The following is a 20,664-nucleotide window of genomic DNA, read 5'->3' on the forward strand; positions in this document are numbered from 1 at the left end:
ATTCTTTTAATTTACTATTAGATTTTTTTTAGTGCATTTCTGCATTTCAATAATTTTTTGCTTTGTATTCACTATATATATTTTTACGTAAAATTTTATTTATCTTTAAATAAATTATTTTCGTATTAACAGCTGCGCTATATTTGATTTAAATTACAATCAATATTATAAAATACTTATGATTTCTAGTACTTATATATTTTTAAAGTTTATAATATTTACTTTATAGATGTTAGTATTCTTAAATAGCGATTGTAAAAATTTATATTTACCGAATAATCACTATGCTGCAAGATTTTTAGTTTCTAAAACATTTTGTTAAATCAAATTAAATATTAAATTATAAAATATTATAATGTCAAAATAACTAGTATAAAACTTTAGACGATAAAAACGTGAAAAAAAACTATAAGAATTCCGATCCTGGTCGGGGTTTCAAAATATAGTTAAACGCATGCCTCTATAATGTACTATGCAATAAAGAAATCTGATGGAAGATACTAACTTGGTAAAAATAAAATAAAATAAATAAAATAAAATAAGGTAAATTATTACATTTTACATTTCCTTTTGTTTGACCTAATTTGCGTGACGTAACCATTTATGAGAGTATTTTTTTAATTCAAAAGGAACAATCATATTTACTAAACTAATGTCACTTTCACGCCAGCAGCTAATCTTCTTGTCCAATTAAATAGAAATATGTTTAATTATATTTAAATAATAAAATATTTTTCATATTTACCAGACATATTCTTGTGTCGACTAAAACATCAACCGAGTGTTTTTCTCATTATGTTCAACTCCTTTTTGCTGAAGATACACGATAATTAATTTTGCAATATTTACCAGGAGAGAATATTCTTCTATTATGGCTTCCGTGAATTGCGTTTTTTGAATGTTTTCAACTGTCAGTAATTTGATTATTTAAATTAATTTCTTGTGTTAAGCAAGCTAGAAACATTTGGGTAATGAACAGAATAATATATAACAGATGATCCGATTTGTTATTCATCCAATAAATCATTCTGCGTTCGTTTATATAAATATTCAAATTTATAATTGCGTAAAAGATCTTAGATAAATTTTGTCACAGAGTTGCTATTAATATTTATTTTTACAAGACATATGAAATGTAAATGGAAGTTATTATACAAATACAGTATATATGGAATCATGTTTACTATATCATATATTATATTAAAAAATTATTGAATATAATGAGCATTCGTAAATATATCGTTCGCGAAATAAAAGTTGTGACAATAGGCTGTCGGTTAATATGCTCATTTCAATTTCTTAATAACAGAAAACGTAAACTTATGAGAGCTTAAATATAAATATCGTAAAAAAAATCGATTTATGTCTATTTATTTTAGAAACCACCACCTAAATATAAAATAAAAAAAAAAGATAAATATTTTAATATTGGTTTAGTGTAAAAGCATTAATACAACGAGTTACGCCAAAGAAAAAACCTTTTTGATGGCACACAATATCGATAATATCATCGTTTTCCATCTCAAGCTATTTTAATGTTAAAAAAAAGATACATGTGTAATAAATATAAAATTCTTTTAAAGTATTTTAAAGTATTTTGATATTATTTTAGACTTACAGAATCTGGAGTATCATAATCCTTAATTTGGTGTCCATCAAACAAAAATAACATAAATTTAATATCCAAGCCATTTCTATCACAATGGACTTGCTTAAGTTTATTAAGAGGTTTCGTCTTTTTGACTTTGTAAACTGTCTCACTCTTAGACTATTGAAATTTACAAATAATGTTAATAAAAGAACTAAATTCACTTTAATTAATATATATATACTTATATACTTAACATAATCTTGAACTTTAAGATTAACGAACGAATCAATTGATTCATTTGAATCAACTGCTTCTGTCTTGATAAATTGTAACAATAACTGATCGTTAGAAGCCATTTTTCGTTCGTTTATTAGAAAGAAAAAAATATTTTTATGAAAGCAATAATGGTAATGATACAATGAATGAATAAAATTACAATGAATATACTGTACCTACACTGGATAAACTATTAAAAGATTTATTCATGTTGTGTCTCTATAATTATGCACGTTTATGTTACAGATCCCATGAATGATAATTCCATAAATTTTTTTCGGATTTTTGTTTACTTTTACAATATACAGAATTAGAACAATAGTTTATGGTCGCAAACGCAGTAAAAATTATGTATTGTGGCGATGTATCTTCTCATATACTGTATTCGGTAAATTGCACTGTGACATTATTAAGTTTTTTAGAAAACTTTATTTGAACTCACGGAATGACTGAAAGAAAGACTTTTTATATTTTATAAAATTAACGAATTCCAATTTGTTACGCCAAAATAAACCGGAAATAGAATAATAATGAATCAATTGACTGTATGAAATGAAAAGAACAAGAAACTTTTGAGCCAATATGTTATTGAGTGCTAACAATTCATCGAATTTTCACTCAATGATGGTAACAGTATACAAGAAATTACTGTATGTGGTTTGGTATCTATAACGGCAACACAAGAACGAAATAGGAAAATTTCATAGAAATGATCAACATAAACGCCAACGTAACATTGTACCCTCGAAGTAAAAATAAACAAACACATCTATTCTTATTTTTTTATTTATTATATACTACAAAATTTCATTTATATGCATCAAACAACACGAACAATATGATCACAAACTGGCACATGTTACACACTTAGTATTGTATTCTGTGCAATCAATAACATCAACGTAACTGGGGTTTATTCCCAAATTTTATCTTTTTATCAGTACTATCTCTACAATCATCGCTTTTACTACAAATATTTACAGTGAATAATTGGCAAAAATTTGCCGGAAGGTCACACTTCATTGATCGAGATAAGATTAGAAATGTGATTTTTTTAAAAAAAATATATTACATTTAAAAAAAAAAAAATTATAAAAATCAGTGTTGAGCGACTTGAGCATTTAAAAAAAACTAGATGTTCATTTTTCAATATCACATGATTTCGCCCTTAATTTTCCGAATTTTTAGAATAGACAAGGGTCAGAATTAGTAGTGGATTAGATATAGGTCTTTTCTTGATAATTAAAATTTTCTGCTCCCCACATTTTTATTTAGGTTGAGGAGAAACTGACCACAATCTTTACTACAAATAAACAAAATGATATATATATTTAATTGGAAGGTTATAAAACTTATATCAGCAGTGTTATCATAAATAAAATCACATTTTATCGAAAGTTCATCTTGCACATGTAATTTCTTAGTATAAATGCTGTTCCATTTACAAAGTTCATAGAAGAGTCAATAAGCTAATTTTTATACTATATTCTATTAATACCTTAAGTTATGAAGTTTTAAAAAAAATTTTGTTAGAGATAAACTAATATCTTACAAATAATAATTATAAATATTTTAAATAAGTTAAAATAAGAAGAAATGCTATAATGTTAAATAAATTTAAAATTGTTATGAATTTTATAAGAAAAATTCATTTTAGTAATAATCGATCTCATTTACATTTTATAGGACCTCATTAACATTGTTCCAAAAGAATAGTATCACAATTTGGAATATAATATCATAATTTATATATTACTCGACAGTTTTATTTGGTTATTATATAATTATACGCAAAGTAAGAAACTGTTATTATTTTGATAACCAAACTTAAATAAAAAAAATTATAGATTCATTAATATTATTATCACTTAGGAAGAAAAAAATTCTGATTCTTCGCATGGTTTGCAAAATACATCTCCTTATGTTTGGCTGTGGTTTGAACGTGGAAGCGGAACACTTATTAACACACTGCATTTTTACGGGATATGTAGAAAATAAAAACCATTATTATAAATTTTGTCATTTATTTGATATTAATATTATTGCATTTTAAAAAAAAACCTATTCTCTCGGGCACATAATCGATAATATCGTCGTCTTCCATTTCGAGCTGTAAAAAAAAATATATTTGCAAACAAATACTGTATAATAAATATAAGTATTTTAGACTTACAAAATCAGGAGTGTCATCATAATGAATCCTGCATCCATCAAATAGAAATCTTAGTGTGGCAGGGCTAAGTCCATTTATTTCAGAATGGGATTCCATAAGTTTTTTAAGAGGTTTTGCCCTTTCAACTATGTAAGTCGTCTCTTTACGTTTAATAGAATCATTTTTCTATTAACATTGCAAATGGTATTAGCAAAAAAATAACAAATAACCTGATTTTTAGGACAAATGAACTTAACATAATCATAATCATAGTAGATCATAATACTAAAAAATGAATTAGCTGAACCAGTCGGTTCTTCTGTCTTGATAAATTGGGACAATAATTGATCAGAATTCGTAATTACGTTCCTATATTAAAATGAAAAAATAATATAGAATATACGAATAAATGCAACAAAAATTGGATTATATCGTACGCCAAGTGTAGGGCACATACAATATTTATGTTAAACATTCATGAAAAGTAACTCTAAAACTTTTTAATTTCTACGCATTAAATACACTAGAAATATAGTAGTTTACCGGATAGCAGGTGCAAATATAACATGAATTGAATCACCTTCTTCCATCTCAAGCTATATTAATATATAGAAACGAAAAATATCTTTATAAACATATGAAATATGTATTAAAAGTATTTTTAAATAAACTTACAGAATCAGGAGTGTCATTATCCATAACATTGAGTCCATCAAATAGAAATTTTGTTGCATGAATCTTTAATCTATTTCTTTTACAATAGACTTCCTTGAGTTTTTTAAAAGGTGTTGTTCTCAGAACGTCTTATTGTCATCCTAGTAAAATTGCAAATAGTTAAAAAAGGATTAAATTTACCCTTAATTTTGTAGATTCGTGTCACTTAACTTTACTCTTGACATGAAAACTAATAAATGAATCAATCGGATCAACTGCTTCCGTCTTAATAAATTGTGGCGATAATTGGTCCATAATTACTGTACTTGCTTTGTGTTAGAAAGAATTTATTTTTTTACAAAAGAAATAATGAAAATAAAATGAGTAGACACAACATAAATGATTGTCTTACACAAGAGTATTTTAATATGTATGTTTATGTTACATATCTATATTTGTAATTGAAATAATTTTACTGCTAAATATAGCCGCAAGTACGGAAAACTAGTACCAACTTGAATAATACATATTAGATTATCATATAAGTACGAAAAAAAGTACTGTAAGTATATACTGTATGATAAATGAACACTACTGCGCCATTTTTTTATTTATTTTGCAGAGAAGACTTCGAATCCTTAAATAAATACGATTTTAAATATAAATGTTTACGCTCTTCAAAATTATAGTTTTTCTTCTACTCATAAAATTAACGAAATAAAATTAACGAACTATAATTTGTTTCGAAAACAATCGTTCAATTGTCCATCCACTTCTGCGAAAACAAAGATTTAATTGATCGACATTGAACAACCTAAGTACCGTACTACTGTATTACTACCGTGTTACTGCTGACATTGTACTATTCGAAACATAAAAATATTCCTATCCGTACTTTATTATAGCTTTTAGGTTGCCTATATAATCATATAACCGGTTAATGAAAGCAAGTCGAATGGCTTCTCGATCAACAACTTGCATTCGTTACACATTTTTCTGTATCATTTTGTGAATTTTTATGGTTGCATACAATATACTATATTTATTATATGTGACATTAAGCAAAAATTTGAGACTTTTAAATTAGTGACTTGATTTAGATTAGAGATGTTTTTCATACAAAGTGAATTTTTTCAAATGAATTTTTTTAATGAACGAATATTAATAGTATTATTTCCGCAAATTTTTTATATACTTTTAATTTTTAGCATAAACAAGATAATGTTATTTGTATAATAAAAGGAAATTATCACAATATATTTATAAAAATTGTTTCATATCCGATGATAATCGTACAAGCGTTACAGAGTGATTTAACAGATTTCAAAAATGGTTTATAAAAAATCATTTTTTTTTTTTTGAAAAATGTTACTATAATCCAAGAAAATAAAGTACTAAGGTTTGGTTCTTTTCAATTACTTTTGAAAATTTATGATACAATATTGCTTTGAAATAGAATCATTATAATCATAAAAAAATGTAATTTTCAGCTTAGAAATTAGGCCAAAAAATATTTATATACTTCTGAAATAAATAATAAATAATATTTTTTTTTTGATTTTTTTTTAAAAAATTTTTTATAACTTTTCTTATAACAAAAAATACTTGAAAATAAGTTAAATAAATAAATGAATTGAAATTATATTTATTACCAGAAGATAAATTATTATTATTTATACTCCTAACTGCTAATATATCCGTTAATTGCTTGACCATAAAATAAATGAAGAATGAAGAATGAAGTTATTATTAATTTAATATTATGTTAATAGTGCTCCGTACGGGTCGGGTCAGACCCGGGTGTTCGACCCGACCTGAATTTTTAAATCGAATCGGGATTGATCATTTTAATGACTTATAACCCGTATAAACCAACCCGTCAGGTTAGGGTCATACTGTTGCTTTGACCCAGATCAACCCGGGTGACCCGAATGACACGTTTTTTTCATCACTATTGTTATTTTTATAGTTGGAAAAACTTTACTAATAAATAAAATATAATGTCTGGGGTTATTGATATTATTGCTGAGCCAACAACTCAACTCGGAAACAAATCTTCTTGAGGAAAAAAGAACTCCTGCCATAACGTAAAGATGCAAATACGCATCATGAAGTCAGATGTCTTAATTGTCCGTAAGTATAGAAAAGTTTTGAAATATAATTTTTAGTTGATAATATACACTTACTAATATTAATTAATAAAATTAATAATATGATTTCAGTTATTCAAGCTACGAGTGTTTCCAGTAGAGTGAACTTTTTCCAGTGGAGCTGATCTTGTGGCGACAAAAATATTCAGTTTTAAGAAATTTGAAGTGAATTTTATATTAATTAATTAAATAAACAACATTATTATAATTAAAGTTGTAAAATTTAGTGAAGTGGTTGAAAAAATAAATCATGTAACTTGATCAATTTTGCTGATCATAAATTTAATATAAATTCGAGTTTGACCCGGGTTATCCGGGTTAAGCTATAATTGGGTCGAGTCAAGTTCAGGTTATACAGTTGATTGATCCGAACATTCGAATCGAATTACGTGAATATTCGAGTCGAATTCGAACATCCCTCAAACCCGACCTAACCCGACCCGTACGGAGCACTAATTATTTATGTATTTATCTTAAAGACGTCCTTCATTAGTGCTTGGCTCGCAAAGAAAAATCATTAGCATTTATTTTCATCATAAAAAGTCATAACATTATATAAAGAAGGCGAGAACGGACAACAATTAATCATCAAGTATTATTATCAGGAATTATAATCTGATTATTTACTTTCTTTTATAATACTTCGTTATTTTTATTTCCTTCAAAGTTTTAATATAAGAGCAATAAGGTGGTGTCCGAACTTTCGAATCCCACTTCGCCGAAGCAATTTAGTGCCATTTTACTAAAATGACATTTCCCGAATGGACATTTCTCCGATGATATGGAGAATGCAACCGAATTGTTTATACATACGCAGTCAGATCAGTTTAAAAATTCAAAAATCAGCCAGTCATTATAATTGATCGGCATAATTCTGGCCAATTTATAATTCTGGCCAGAATTAATACACGTTCCATAAAAATTTTTTTTTTGAATTTTGACCAGAATTATAAATTGGCCCGAATTATGCTGATCAATAATAATCTTTGTATGTACAGACAGTACAGTACGACTGCGTATGAAACTTAATAAATGAGTTGCCCGCTCTTTTTACAAATCTATTTTTAAAAATTAATAGGATAATCCTCACAATGTTTCTTTTCTTACATGATTCAAATATAAAAGTATGATCGTCGTTTACACAAAATCAAGTACCATTTTCCAAAACAAGTGAAAATGAGAATTTGTTCTTTGAATAATTTTTATTTTTTTTTTTGTATCGAATTGTTACAGTAATGATTAAGGAAATAAACCAATTAATAACATTTTCAGCAAAATGTCCTTCGATAAAATGGACAATTCGGGAAAAGGCTCAGCAAAATATCCATTCGACGAAATGTCCATTCGGCAAAATGTCCTTTTGTCGAAACTTCCCTATAGCGAAATGGCTTCGGTGAAATAGGTTTCGGTGAAATAGACTTCGGCGGCGAAATGTATTGTAACACTACTGTAACCGTGCAGTAAATTAATAATGTAAAAAAAATACAATAGATCCAAATTCATGTGTATAGATTTAATGAATTGAATCATAATTCATTAATGAATCGAACATAATATCGGTGTTATAACTATCAATACATAAAAGAGATTAATTTAATTGTTCGAATTGTAAAATAAATGAAATAATATAAGAATCTAAGTTCGTAAACTTAACAGATTATAAATTTGTATACAATATTGTATTCTAGTACGAACCTTAGTTTTTAAGATTTCGTCACGTTACGCCATCAAAAATAAGATACACATGTCTACATAAAAAAAAAAATATTTTGAAAATTTACAAAATTTATACAGAAAGTTTGATGCATTTAAATTTAGATGTGATCTATGAGGGATTTCAATTCCCGTTTATAATATATTAAATATTATAGAATTTGGCGTGTATGAAAACTCGGACTAATTTGGCATGATTTTAACCGAATATTTAAACATCTTCAATGAAAACGTGTTTTGACCTGATAAAATTTTAATGAAAATATTTTTAAATATTCGACAATTTTAATAAAACAGAGAATTCACAAATAAACATGACTAAAATTTTCGTTAATTTTGGCCGGAATTAATCACGAATTGTTGGCCTAAATTAAGGAATTAATCTCTAATACTGGTCTAGTCAAAACGTAAAATAAATAAATACGAAATAGTAAAAACTAAATATAAATTCATAATGAATTAAACAAAATTATATTTATACCCAAAAAAATCTATTTAAAATATTTTGAAATTCTTTTACCCTTTCTTCCTAGAATGAGATTAATTTTACAAGCTACAGGTAAACATGGTTATAATTAATACTGTAATCAATGCATTATCCTTGAATATGACAAACGTGAAATTCTAGTTAATACTTACGTTGTAAAGTCAATAATTTCTACGGAATTATTATTAACATTATCGTATTTTGAAATGTTCTTTGTAAAAGAATTAAGTAATCGAGATGTATAAATAGCTTGTAAATGAGGATTTGATTCACTAGATAATGACTTTCGATGTTCTTCCGCTTCCTTGAATTGGTTTTCAATTTCATAATGCTCTTGTTTCTTTTCAATTTTCATTAGAGTTTTAAATCCTGATTCATTCTTTGTGTATGAAGCATAAAATATCAAAATTTCTTTTTTTAATTCAGCTATTTTCGGTCTTTTGTCTGGACTTGAATCCCAACATTTTTCCATTAATTCAACGTAACACTTTGGTGCTTCCGTCTTATTTATTACGGGTCTATCACCTTTACATATGTTTATCGCTAAAAATTCGTCGTGTGGACAATTGGCAAAAGGTTGTCTTCCAGTTGCTATAAAATACATAATCATACCAGCACTATATATATCTGACGCTTGGGTATAAGGGTTTCCTTTTAGCACGTTAGGGTCTAAATAAGGCATAACTCCAAAAATTTTTGTTTCATCGTTATTACTTGCTTCTCTACACAATCCCATATCTGAAATATGTGGAAAATTACCATTTTTAATTAAAATATTTCCCGTATGAAAATCATGATGAACAAATCCTTTTTGATGAAGTTCATCAAGAGCATTAAAAATATTAAATAATGATTTTAATTTATTTTTCCAACTTAAGTTAATAAAATTTTTATTTATCCAATCATTAAGACTTCCGCCTTCCACAAATTCGAAAACCATAATATATTCTTTTGTTACTGGATTTTGTGATATTCCATATGCTTTAAGAATATGATGAGAATTCATTATTGTATGTATTTTAATCTGGTAATACCGTAATAGAATTTATATTATTAGACTTTTTTTAAAAAAATAAAAATACTAATATTTGAAATTTCATACCTCGCTTAGAAATTCACTTGTAATATTTTGTGAGTCAATTAAACATTTTAAAGCGACTTTTTTATTAGCTCTTTCTTTTCTTGTCGTCCATTCCATTTTATTCACATCATAATTTAATGGACCATCCTTCCATATCGCTGAACATACTGTAGAAAAACCACCTTTACCTATTAATTCAACATCATTAAATTGATTATATGGTATCCATTCAAATAATAGATCATTATAACAATTGATTTTTGAATTTATTTCTTGAATAAATTCATCAATTTTTTTATCTCCGCTGATTTTAGTATAATTTTTTAATCGATTTATTTGACAGGGTTTACACCATTTATATTTTATATTAAAAAAACCTTTATATGATTCACCACATTTTTCACATTTATCCATTTCTTTATTGTTTGTTAATATCTCGCTTTGGGATGTATATCTTGTTATTTAAAAGTTAAGAAGGAAAGAATAATTTTTTTTTTTTCTCAAACAATTTAAGTCCCTTCGTTATAAACATTTAAATAGTGTTTAGCTTGATTCGGTAAATTGTACTAATTAAAAAATGCAAAAACTTTATCTTTTTCGGAAAATTGTGCTACGTTTTTGAAGATCTGCTTCATACACAAAGAACCATTCTTTAGTTGTACAAAATTTTTCGAGAATAGTTATGATCGGTTTTGCCGTCTTTCGATTTTGTGTAAAGGCAAAAATTTTATAATTACTGTATAATTAAATTTTTCATAAATCACGTCAAATGGTTTTTACGTATTACACAGTGCGTATTGACAATTCGATGTCCTACGGTTCGTAGTTAGAAATTTTAAGCAAAATAATCGGGCCCATTTCCGCATAACGAAGTTTTAATTATCTTTATATGTTTATCAAAGTTATTGAAAAATTTTTTTCTCAGAGTAATTATATCAAACTCTCTTTACATATTTGATAACTTTTCATAGTATGTATGGAACGACTGGAACGTTCCAATTTCATTGGCCGCAGAATCATACGAACCTCGGGTATCACAAAAGACAGGTCTTCAAATGGCATCATTAACAGAAATAAAGATGATGAATAAAGTTGCATTAATAAAGCCACCTTTACGACGAACTTACAAGTACGAAATCGATTTAGGTGAGAGAAAACATTTGGTGAATCCCAGTTATCCGTAAGAATTGAAAGGTTACACTAATAAATAATAATTTGGCTTCTGTATAACTACCAATGGGGTAGCCTTGTTAACGAAAATAATATTAGAAGAATAATAATTTGTCAAATGAATATTTATTTTTTAAAATTATTATTAAATAAAAAACAATATATTTGTTGAATCTGCGAATTTTGCCGAATCATTTAATATGTATTTCCGAATTATACAATATTAAACCAACCGTTATTGTAATAACAATTCATTTTTTTTTCTTTTTTTTTGAAATTACTAATACACGTAGATCATTTTGAGCTTAACGTATAGTCGTATAGTGCATAATTTCCATCTTTACTATATTAATACTTGAAGATTTTGTTTGTTTGAAAGTTGTGAACGGTAATACGTGGTACAAGAAATTAGAGCGCTTAGCTCAAATGCGCCCTTTAAACTTTTAAAGAACCCCCTAAGCTTTATTTTTCATTTTATTTACTAAATAAATGTATGAAATTTTTTTTTTTTTGGGTTGATCATTTTAATATTTATGATTATATAATACATATTTGATATTCTGACAGTTTTTCTCTTTATAAAGGGTTCGTCTCATTGCATTTTTTTTAAATTTTTGGCCAATCAAAATTTAAACACTATTAATTTTATTAAATGGAGTTAACTGAAGACCATACGTGGATTAATAATTATTATTTATTTATTATATTTTCACATTAGAAATAAATGTACACTGGTAAAAAAATTCGAAATAAAAAATTTAAATCTTTATTTTGTGAATAATTTTTAAACGTAAATAAGTATTAAAACAACATTTAGATTATTTTATTTTTTATTTTGAAAAAAAAAAGCTCGTAGATAAATAAAAACCAAATTAATAAAGGATTCAAAAACGAATTAAAATTAAATATATTTTTTTAAAATATTATTATTTGTAACTATTTTTTTTTTTTTAAAAAAAAAAGAAAGAAAATTAATAAACGAATGTTCATTTTTAGAAGTATTTAAAAAAAGAGTGAAATAAAATCCTGAAATAAAAAAACCAAAGATGAATTTGACTTTATTTTGAAAAAATAAAGTTAGAGAACTCAAAATAAATGTATTTTCACATTATTGAGCATGAATTAGTCGGTTGTGCTGGATTTTCTGTAACTTCAGAAGTAACAACGACGGTTGGATTAGCAACGATATTGATGACGGTTTGATTCATTTTTTTTATGTTTATTGGAAAGTGTTAAATTTGTGTTGTGTTGCGTTGTTTTTTTTTTATTTTTTGATCGCAGATCAAAAGAAAAAAGAATATTTAATAATTTTTTTTTTGTTCTCTAACTTCTTTGCAAGTATTTGATGAGAAAGAAAGGTGGAAACAAAGGTGTATTTATAGGGTAAACTGCGTATAATGCGCGCGTAACTAGATTGTTTTTTGATATTGTTGTATTGTTAGCTTTCTTTGAATTTATAATAATGTATTATGTGATTGTCTGAAACATAGAATTCATGTTCCACAATATCCATATGTGACATGAACATGCATGCATGTGCGAGGCACATGGAAATTTTTGGAAATTCGGATTTAAAGGCGCAAAATAAATATTTTGAAAGTATTCAAAGTATTCGATATATAAAACAATAATTCTTAACAAGGAACATAAATAAAACTATTTTTAAGAAATACTGCGTTAATACGTAATTAAATTTTATTACTTCAAACGCCTTTATTATAATATGTTAATGCATCCATATTATATGCAATTAAAATGTTAGTCATGTTAATAAGAAATTTTTCGGATTTTTTGTATCTATTTTTATACATAATAAATGATTTTGAAATACTTTTAGGATTATTACATTATTTAAATTAAACAGACAATTTCGATTACTCATGAGAAGTAAAACAAAAAAGAATTCTAGAAATCAATGGAATAAATAACCTCAAACTTGGCGCAATTATTCATCGATCTTGGATAAAAAAAAAATTTTACTATACCAAAAGAAAAAATCTTTTTTCTTAAAAAGTAACTAAAGTAAAAAAAATTCTTACCTCACGTGCATTTCCAATGTCGATCATATTCTATATTTGATCAACAAAAGGTTGGTAGTATAATTTAAAATTTAAAACTAAAAGGAAAAACATACGGATGTTTCTTTTTTATCTGGATATGAATATAACCATATTTATTTTATTGTTTTTTTTTGATACGTAATTAATTCCTAAACGTAAGCGGTTTGAAATTTGTTTTAATAGTAATAATGAACCGTAGCTAATTTTTCCCGTTTCTGAATCGGAATTTCTGACACGTCGATCATTTGTCGATCAAATTTTGTTAATTATAGTTTATAAATAGGCATAATTAAACTACCTTTTCAAAACATTGATTGTTTTGTTGGATATTTTTTATTATCCAAAACATTGATTGTTTGCTGGATCGTTTTATTATCCTGAATATTGATTGTTTGCTGGATCGTTTTATTATTATCCTAAATAAAAATCTATTAATTCATGTATAACAAAGACATATGGTCAGGTCATGACTGTGACCTTCTGACCGATCATTTGACGATTTTGGCCGAACGTTTAAAATTGTAAGTTACAATAATATCTGATCATTACAGTTGTTTTCATAATGTACTGGACATCTAGTCATTTTTAACTCTTTGCCGAAACACTCGGTATATTCGGTAAAACTCGGTAAAGCTCACAATAGGAAAAAAATATATCATTACTCATTAGATTCGGTCATTTCGGTGTATTGTTTCGAGTATAATAATATTATTTTTTGTTTTATCCTGAGCTAAACCGAACATTATCAAATAATTCTTGGCAAGGAGTAAAAAATGGCCAGGTTTCTAAAAAAAAAATGAGTTTTTAATTCTTTTTGGTTAATCTGGTCTCGGTCAAACGGTCGGTCAAATGGTTGGTCAAAACGATCGGTCGGTCAAAGATTCTTGATTCGGTTATGACCGACCGATGAGGCGTAGAAATTAAGGCGCAGTAAGGAATGAGGCGCAATTAATAAATTTTCGGATCCAATCATTTTACAGAATAATCACGTGAAAGCCGAGATTCTCGGCAACAAAATTTTCAATTGTCTCGTTTATTTTGGATTTTGCTGTAAATGGTAAGTCGGATAATGACATTTCGGTGAAATAGGGTATACTAGGAAAACGGAAACCGTTTAAGTCCTTCGCGTTGCATAACTCGCAAGTGCATGTTACGATTGTTACGTGATCTACGTGTCATTTGGCATATTTCAGGGGTCAAATAACTAGTCTTACATAAAATTGTGATACATATTCAAAAAAGGAAATAAATTGTCGATTGTGACAGGGACAAAAACGGGGTTAAACCATTCGCTAACGCTTCGGGCAATAGATTTTCATGTCGGTAAAATGGAAGCCAGCAAATAAAATGGCGTTGGTTAATTTCATTTTTGTAGAATGGCTGTCTGTAAATTGTACTGTAACCCAAGTCAATAACAATAACTTAAATTATTCTAAATTTTGGATAATAACATTATATAAAATTGAAACATGATATAGACAAGCAGAAATTAATAAAATTTATTCAATTACAAACTGATTTATTTATAGAAAACATGTTTACAAATACTCTATCATCAGTGTTGAACAATAATTTTAAAATAAAAATAGGTAAAAAAATATATATTTGAATAAACTATAAAGTTACATTATAACTTTAGTTTATAATAAACGATTTTTTCAATATAAAATTTTTCAATCATTCGTAATTTTAGTCCGTAGATCAACAATGATTTCAATTAATAAAGATAAAATTGTAATTAAAATTTAGCATAACTTACTCTGCTGTAAAGTCAATATATTCTGCCGTAATATTATTAATATTATCATACATTGGAAAGTCTTTTGTAATGGAGTTAAGTAATCGAGACGTATAAATAGCTTGTGGATGAGTATTTGATTGAATAACTTCAATTGATAAAGGGTTTGCTTTTCTATATTCTTCTGCTTCTTCCAATTGATTTCTAATTTCTTGCGGTTGTTTGGAATCATTAAGTAACTTCATTGTTTCAAATATTTCATCTATATTTGGTCTATGATCTGGATTTGCATCCCAACATCTCTTCATTAAATCAATATAACATTTTGGTGCTTCTGGCTCACTTATTTCAGGTCTAACTCCTCCGCATATGCTTATTGCTAAATATTGATCGTGTGCACGATTGTAAAAAGGTTGTTTCCCAGTGGCTATAAAATACATTAACATACCAAGACTATATATATCTGATGCTTGAGTATATTTCCCTACTTTTAATACTACTTCAGGAGCTACATAAGGCAAAACTCCAAAAACTTTTTTTTCATCTTTTTCATCTATATCATAATTATCATCAACTTTCCCACATAATCCCATATCTGCAATACAGGGCCAATATTCATTCTTAATTAATATATTTCCAGTATGAAAATCACGGTGAACCATATTTTTTTGATGAATTTCTTTAAGACCTCTAACAATATTCCATAATGAAAGTAATTTATATGACCAATTAAATTTATCATAATTTTTATTTATCCACTTACTTAAATCTCCACCTTCTACATATTCAAGAACCATAATATAATCTTTTGAATCTGGATTTTGAGATATTCCATATATACTTAGAATATAAATAGAAGTTTTCTTTGAATGTACTTTAGCCTACAAAAATTTAAATTGTTTGTTAAAAAAATATATAGTTTATATATATATATACATATACTGTATATATGTTTATTTATTTAATTTGTTACTAGAATAAATTCTTACCTCACGTAAAAATTGTTCAGTGATATTTTGTGAGTTACGCATACATTTCAAGGCAACTTTTTTATTTGCTCCAGGTTTTCTTATCCACTTCTTTATATTATCATCATAATATAATGGACCATCCTTCCATATTGCTGAATAAACTGTAGCAAAGCCTCCTTTGCCTATTTCTTTAATATCATTAAACTGAGTATATGGTATCCATTCAAATGTATCGTTAAAATAACCATTACTCAATTGTGTCTTTTTAATAAAATCATCAATTGTTTCATTTTTACTTGTCCAGTTTGTAAAATTTTTTTTTAGATGGTGAATTTTACATGGATTATACCAACTATGTATTACATCTATATATTTTTCATCACATTTTTTACAATTTTCAGCTTGAATTACAATATAGTCTTTTGTATTTGGATCTTGAGATATTCCATATAAAGTATTGTACTATTAAACAAAAATTAAGTCAATAAATTAAAAGTGCTGGCTTAAATTTCAGTTATAGAAATTTTTCTGACTCATACCTCATTTGAAAATTCATTATTTATTTCTTGTGAATTGTGTAGATATTTTAAAATAACTTTTGTGCTTGTATTTCTTTTTTTTGTCCATTCTTTTATATTATCATAATAATATAATGGACCATCCTTCCATACTGCGGAATATACTTTAGCGTGATTATCAACCATTTCTGTGATGTCATTAAATTGATCATATGGTACCCATTCAAATACTATACCGTTACAATAATCGGTTTTTAATTGTATCATTTGAATAAATTTATTGATACTTTCATTCCCACTCGTCCAGTTTGTAAAATTTCTCTTTAAATAATTTATTTGACATGATTTAACCCATTTATGAGACATATCTGTATATTTTTTATCACATTTTTCACAATATTTACTGTTGATTTCGAGAACCACAATGTAGTCTTTCGTATGCGGATTTTGAGATATTCCATATATTTTAAGAATATCATCTCGTCGTTTAATTGAATTCGCATTAACCTATTAAAGCAAACTGAATTGTTATTAAAAAGATCTTTAAATTTAATGAATAGAAAAATCTTATACCTTAAGTGAGAATTTATCGGCTTGTGAATTACAAAAAAGTTTTAGAGTGACGTTTTTATTTTTGTCAAATTGCTTCTTTGTATATTCAGTTCTATCACTATCATAGTATAATGACCCATACTTCCATATTGCTGAATATATTGTTATATATTCATATTCACATATTTCTTTAATATTATCAAACTGGTTGTATGGTATCCATTCAAATACTATATCATCAAAAGAATCAATTTTTAATTGCATTTCTTGAATACGCTGATCAATTATTTTACTTCCACTCGTCCAGTTTGTGAAATTACTTTTTAAATAATTTATTTGGCATGGTTTGCACCATTTATGAAATATATCCGTATATTTTTTATCACATTTTTCACAATATTCACTATTGACTTCGAGAACCATAATGTAATCTTTCGTATGCGGATTTTGAGATATTCCATATATTTTAAGAATATCATCTCGTCGTTTAATTGAATACGCATTAACCTATTAAAGTAAACTGAATTGTTATTAAAATGATCTTTAAATTTAATGAATAGAGAAATTTTATACCTTATCTAAGAATTTATCGGTTTGTGGATTACGAAAAAGTTTTAAAGTGACGTTTTTATCTTTGTTAAATTGCTTCCTTGTATATTCAGTTTCATTACCATCATAACATAATGTCCCATACTCCCATATTGCTGAATATATCGTGATATACCCATATTCATATATTTCTTTAATATTATCAAACTGGTTGTACGGTATCCACTCAAATACTATGTCATCAAAAGAATCAATTTTTAATTGCATTTCTTGAATACGCTGATCAATTATTTTACTTCCACTCGTCCAGTTTGTGAAATTACTTTTTAAATAATTTAATTGGCATGGTTTACACCATTTATAAGATGTATCTGCATATTTTCCATCACATTTTGGACAATAACTATCTTCAAGAACCATGACGTAATCTTTCGTATGCGGATTTTGAGATATTCCATATATTTTACGAATATCATCTCGTCGTTTAATTGAATATGCATTAACCTAGTATTGAAACAAACCAAAAAAATTATTATTAAAAAGTTCTTTAAATTTAATGAATAAAGAAATTTTATACCTTGGATAGTTTCATATAGTAGCCTATATATTGTGGATTACATAAGTGTTTCAAAGCGATATTTTTATTCTGGTTTTCTTGATTATTTATTTTTTCATCATAACATAACAAACCATCCTTCCATATTGCCAGATACAATGCATCATCATTACTTATTTTTTTAATATTACTAAATTGATTATAAGGTATCCATTCAAACACTATATCATCATAGGCATCAATTTTTAATTGCATGTTTTGAATAAATTGATCGATTTTTTTATTTCCACTCGTCCAGTTTGTGAAATTAGTACTTTTAAAATAATTTAATTGACATGGTTTACACCATTTATGAGATATTTCTGTGTATTTTTTATTACATTTTTCACAATATATACTATTAACTTCAAGAACCATAATGTAATCTTTCGTATTTGGATTTTGAGATATTCCATATATTTTACGAATATTATCTTGACGTTTAATTGAATATGCATTGACCTAGTATTAAAACAGACCAAAATTGTTATTAAAAATAAAAATCAATAAATTTAATTAAATTAAATGAATAAAAAGTTTCATACCTTATTTAGGAATTCGTTAGTGGTAATTTGCAAATTATCTAAACATTTTAAATTGACATTTTTATATCTGCAAAATTGGTACCTCGTATATCCAATTTTATGTTCATCGTAATATAATGGACTATTATACCATATCGCTGAATAAATCGTGATATAATCATCTCTGCTGATTTCTTTAATATTGTTAAAATGGCTGTACGGTATCCATTCAAATATTATGTCATAGTAAGAATTAATTTTAAATTGCATTTCTTTAATGAACTCATCAATATTTTCATTTCCACTTGTCCAATTTATGAAATTTCTCTTCAAATAGTTTATTTGGCATGGTTTACACCATTTAAACGCTTTATTTGTATATTCGTTACCACATATTTTGCATTGGAGTGACATTTTACTATATATATTGATACTGCACTATATATATTTTATTTGTAGAAAAATTTCAAAAATTTCATCTCAAAATACAAAAAAAAAAAAAATTTAAGAATACGAAAACGACGCTTTCTCCGTTAACAGTTAAGGTTTGTTTTAAACGCTAATTTAGATAGGATCGACATATACAAAAAGATGCGTATCGTTCTATATTTTGATTTGACAATCAACTGTTTAATTAGTCCGAGGTGTAACGAAGGACTATATAATATCGTGCATAGTAATCACCAATAAGATCAAGTATGAAGTCTGTTCCTCCACACGCGTGGCGTATCGTATATTTGCAATACGTAAATATTTGTACAAAAACGCCGAACTTTATACAAGGATGTTATCTTATATTTATATAGTTAGACTGTTCAGATTAAATGATAGTACAACAATTCTGACTAATATTAAATTTTTGTTTCGCTTATTAATTTTTATTAGAGGTACAAATCTTAATATTAATATCGGAGAATATTATCGCACGGCCCTATACCCTATAAAAATTTTTCAGAAAAATGATCACGTGTCTGAGTTTCTTCAGAATAATGATCATTTATCGGAGTTTTTTCCAGAATTTTTTATAGGGATATGATCATGCTGATTTTATTTGACCGATATTTTCTACAATATTGATATCAATAGTTTATTTGCGTACAATATTGAATATCGATAGTTTATTTGCGTACAATATCGAATATCGATAGTTTATTATTTGAGCATTGTACGTTGGTATTTACTATTTATATTGGTTAACCACGAAGTGACGTTAACAAATATAAATACAACACCGTATAATATCTATAAAAAATAGTCATAAATAATATTTTTTTCGCAAATTAGTAATTAAACAATGGTCATAGGATCATTCAGCGTCTCGTCTATATCCTTGATGTGAGAATCATAATATTGCCTTAATCTCGATAATTAGTAAATATCGTAGTTCCGTCAGTAAAATTTCATGACGAAAAAAAGTATTCAAATATATTCAATAAAAAATGAGAGAATAACAATAGGGCCGTTAGAAAATCGCTATTTGCAAGTTGCAACAAATGAATCTTTTACTTTTACTTGATATTTGAAAATTAATTCCATTTTAATCTCTTGATTATTCAATGAATAATTAATATAAACTTGGTCGGTTGTTTTTTAAAAAAATTGATCATAAATTTGTTAAATGTATTCTAATTAAAAAATTATCTAAAATGTAGCCCACGTCTCAAAGAAAAAAAGTAATAATGAAATAAAAATCTATTATTCATGGTATTTGATTCCAATATTAAATAAAATAATTAACACAATGTAACAGTAACGTTAAGATAGAAAAATTCATCTTGTGATAAACATCATTCCGTCCAAGAACTAGGGATGTGACTAGAGCACGGTTTGGGATTCGGCTCATAAGTTCTCAGTTCGGTTTGGTTCAGAGGAACGAACTTGAA

The 20,664-nt window shown here is 26.5% G+C and overlaps 4 protein-coding genes across 4 annotated transcripts; all 4 read right to left on the reverse strand.

The window, feature by feature from the left end:
* Positions 1 to 1,375: 1,375 nt before the first annotated feature.
* On the reverse strand, positions 1,376 to 1,947 carry OCT59_021325 (uncharacterized protein; the record flags this gene model as incomplete). The annotated part of the gene is made up of 4 exons (XM_025313022.2): positions 1,376 to 1,389; positions 1,479 to 1,527; positions 1,619 to 1,768; positions 1,846 to 1,947. 4 exons carry the CDS (start codon positions 1,945 to 1,947, stop codon positions 1,376 to 1,378), a joined length of 315 nt encoding a protein of 104 aa, XP_025188270.1.
* Positions 1,948 to 3,890: 1,943 nt separating this feature from the next.
* On the reverse strand, positions 3,891 to 4,988 carry OCT59_021326 (uncharacterized protein; the record flags this gene model as incomplete). The annotated part of the gene is made up of 6 exons (XM_025331407.2): positions 3,891 to 3,977; positions 4,041 to 4,205; positions 4,277 to 4,388; positions 4,563 to 4,615; positions 4,695 to 4,822; positions 4,910 to 4,988. The coding sequence occupies 6 exons, from the start codon at positions 4,986 to 4,988 to the stop codon at positions 3,891 to 3,893; spliced, it is 624 nt and encodes a 207-aa protein (XP_025188269.2).
* Positions 4,989 to 9,082: 4,094 nt separating this feature from the next.
* Positions 9,083 to 10,221, reverse strand: OCT59_021327 (uncharacterized protein; the record flags this gene model as incomplete). Its single annotated transcript, XM_025313021.2, has 3 exons — positions 9,083 to 9,089; positions 9,176 to 10,047; positions 10,126 to 10,221. The coding sequence occupies 3 exons, from the start codon at positions 10,219 to 10,221 to the stop codon at positions 9,083 to 9,085; spliced, it is 975 nt and encodes a 324-aa protein (XP_025188268.1).
* Positions 10,222 to 15,089: 4,868 nt separating this feature from the next.
* OCT59_021328 (uncharacterized protein) lies at positions 15,090 to 18,082 on the reverse strand (the record flags this gene model as incomplete). The annotated part of the gene is made up of 6 exons (XM_066149799.1): positions 15,090 to 15,953; positions 16,062 to 16,225; positions 16,966 to 17,068; positions 17,135 to 17,265; positions 17,518 to 17,620; positions 17,687 to 18,082. 6 exons carry the CDS (start codon positions 18,080 to 18,082, stop codon positions 15,090 to 15,092), a joined length of 1,761 nt encoding a protein of 586 aa, XP_065990668.1.
* Positions 18,083 to 20,664: the final 2,582 nt, after the last annotated feature.

Source organism: Rhizophagus irregularis, chromosome 3, assembly GCF_026210795.1.
Source record: "Rhizophagus irregularis chromosome 3, complete sequence".
Lineage (NCBI taxonomy): Eukaryota > Fungi > Glomeromycota > Glomeromycetes > Glomerales > Glomeraceae > Rhizophagus > Rhizophagus irregularis.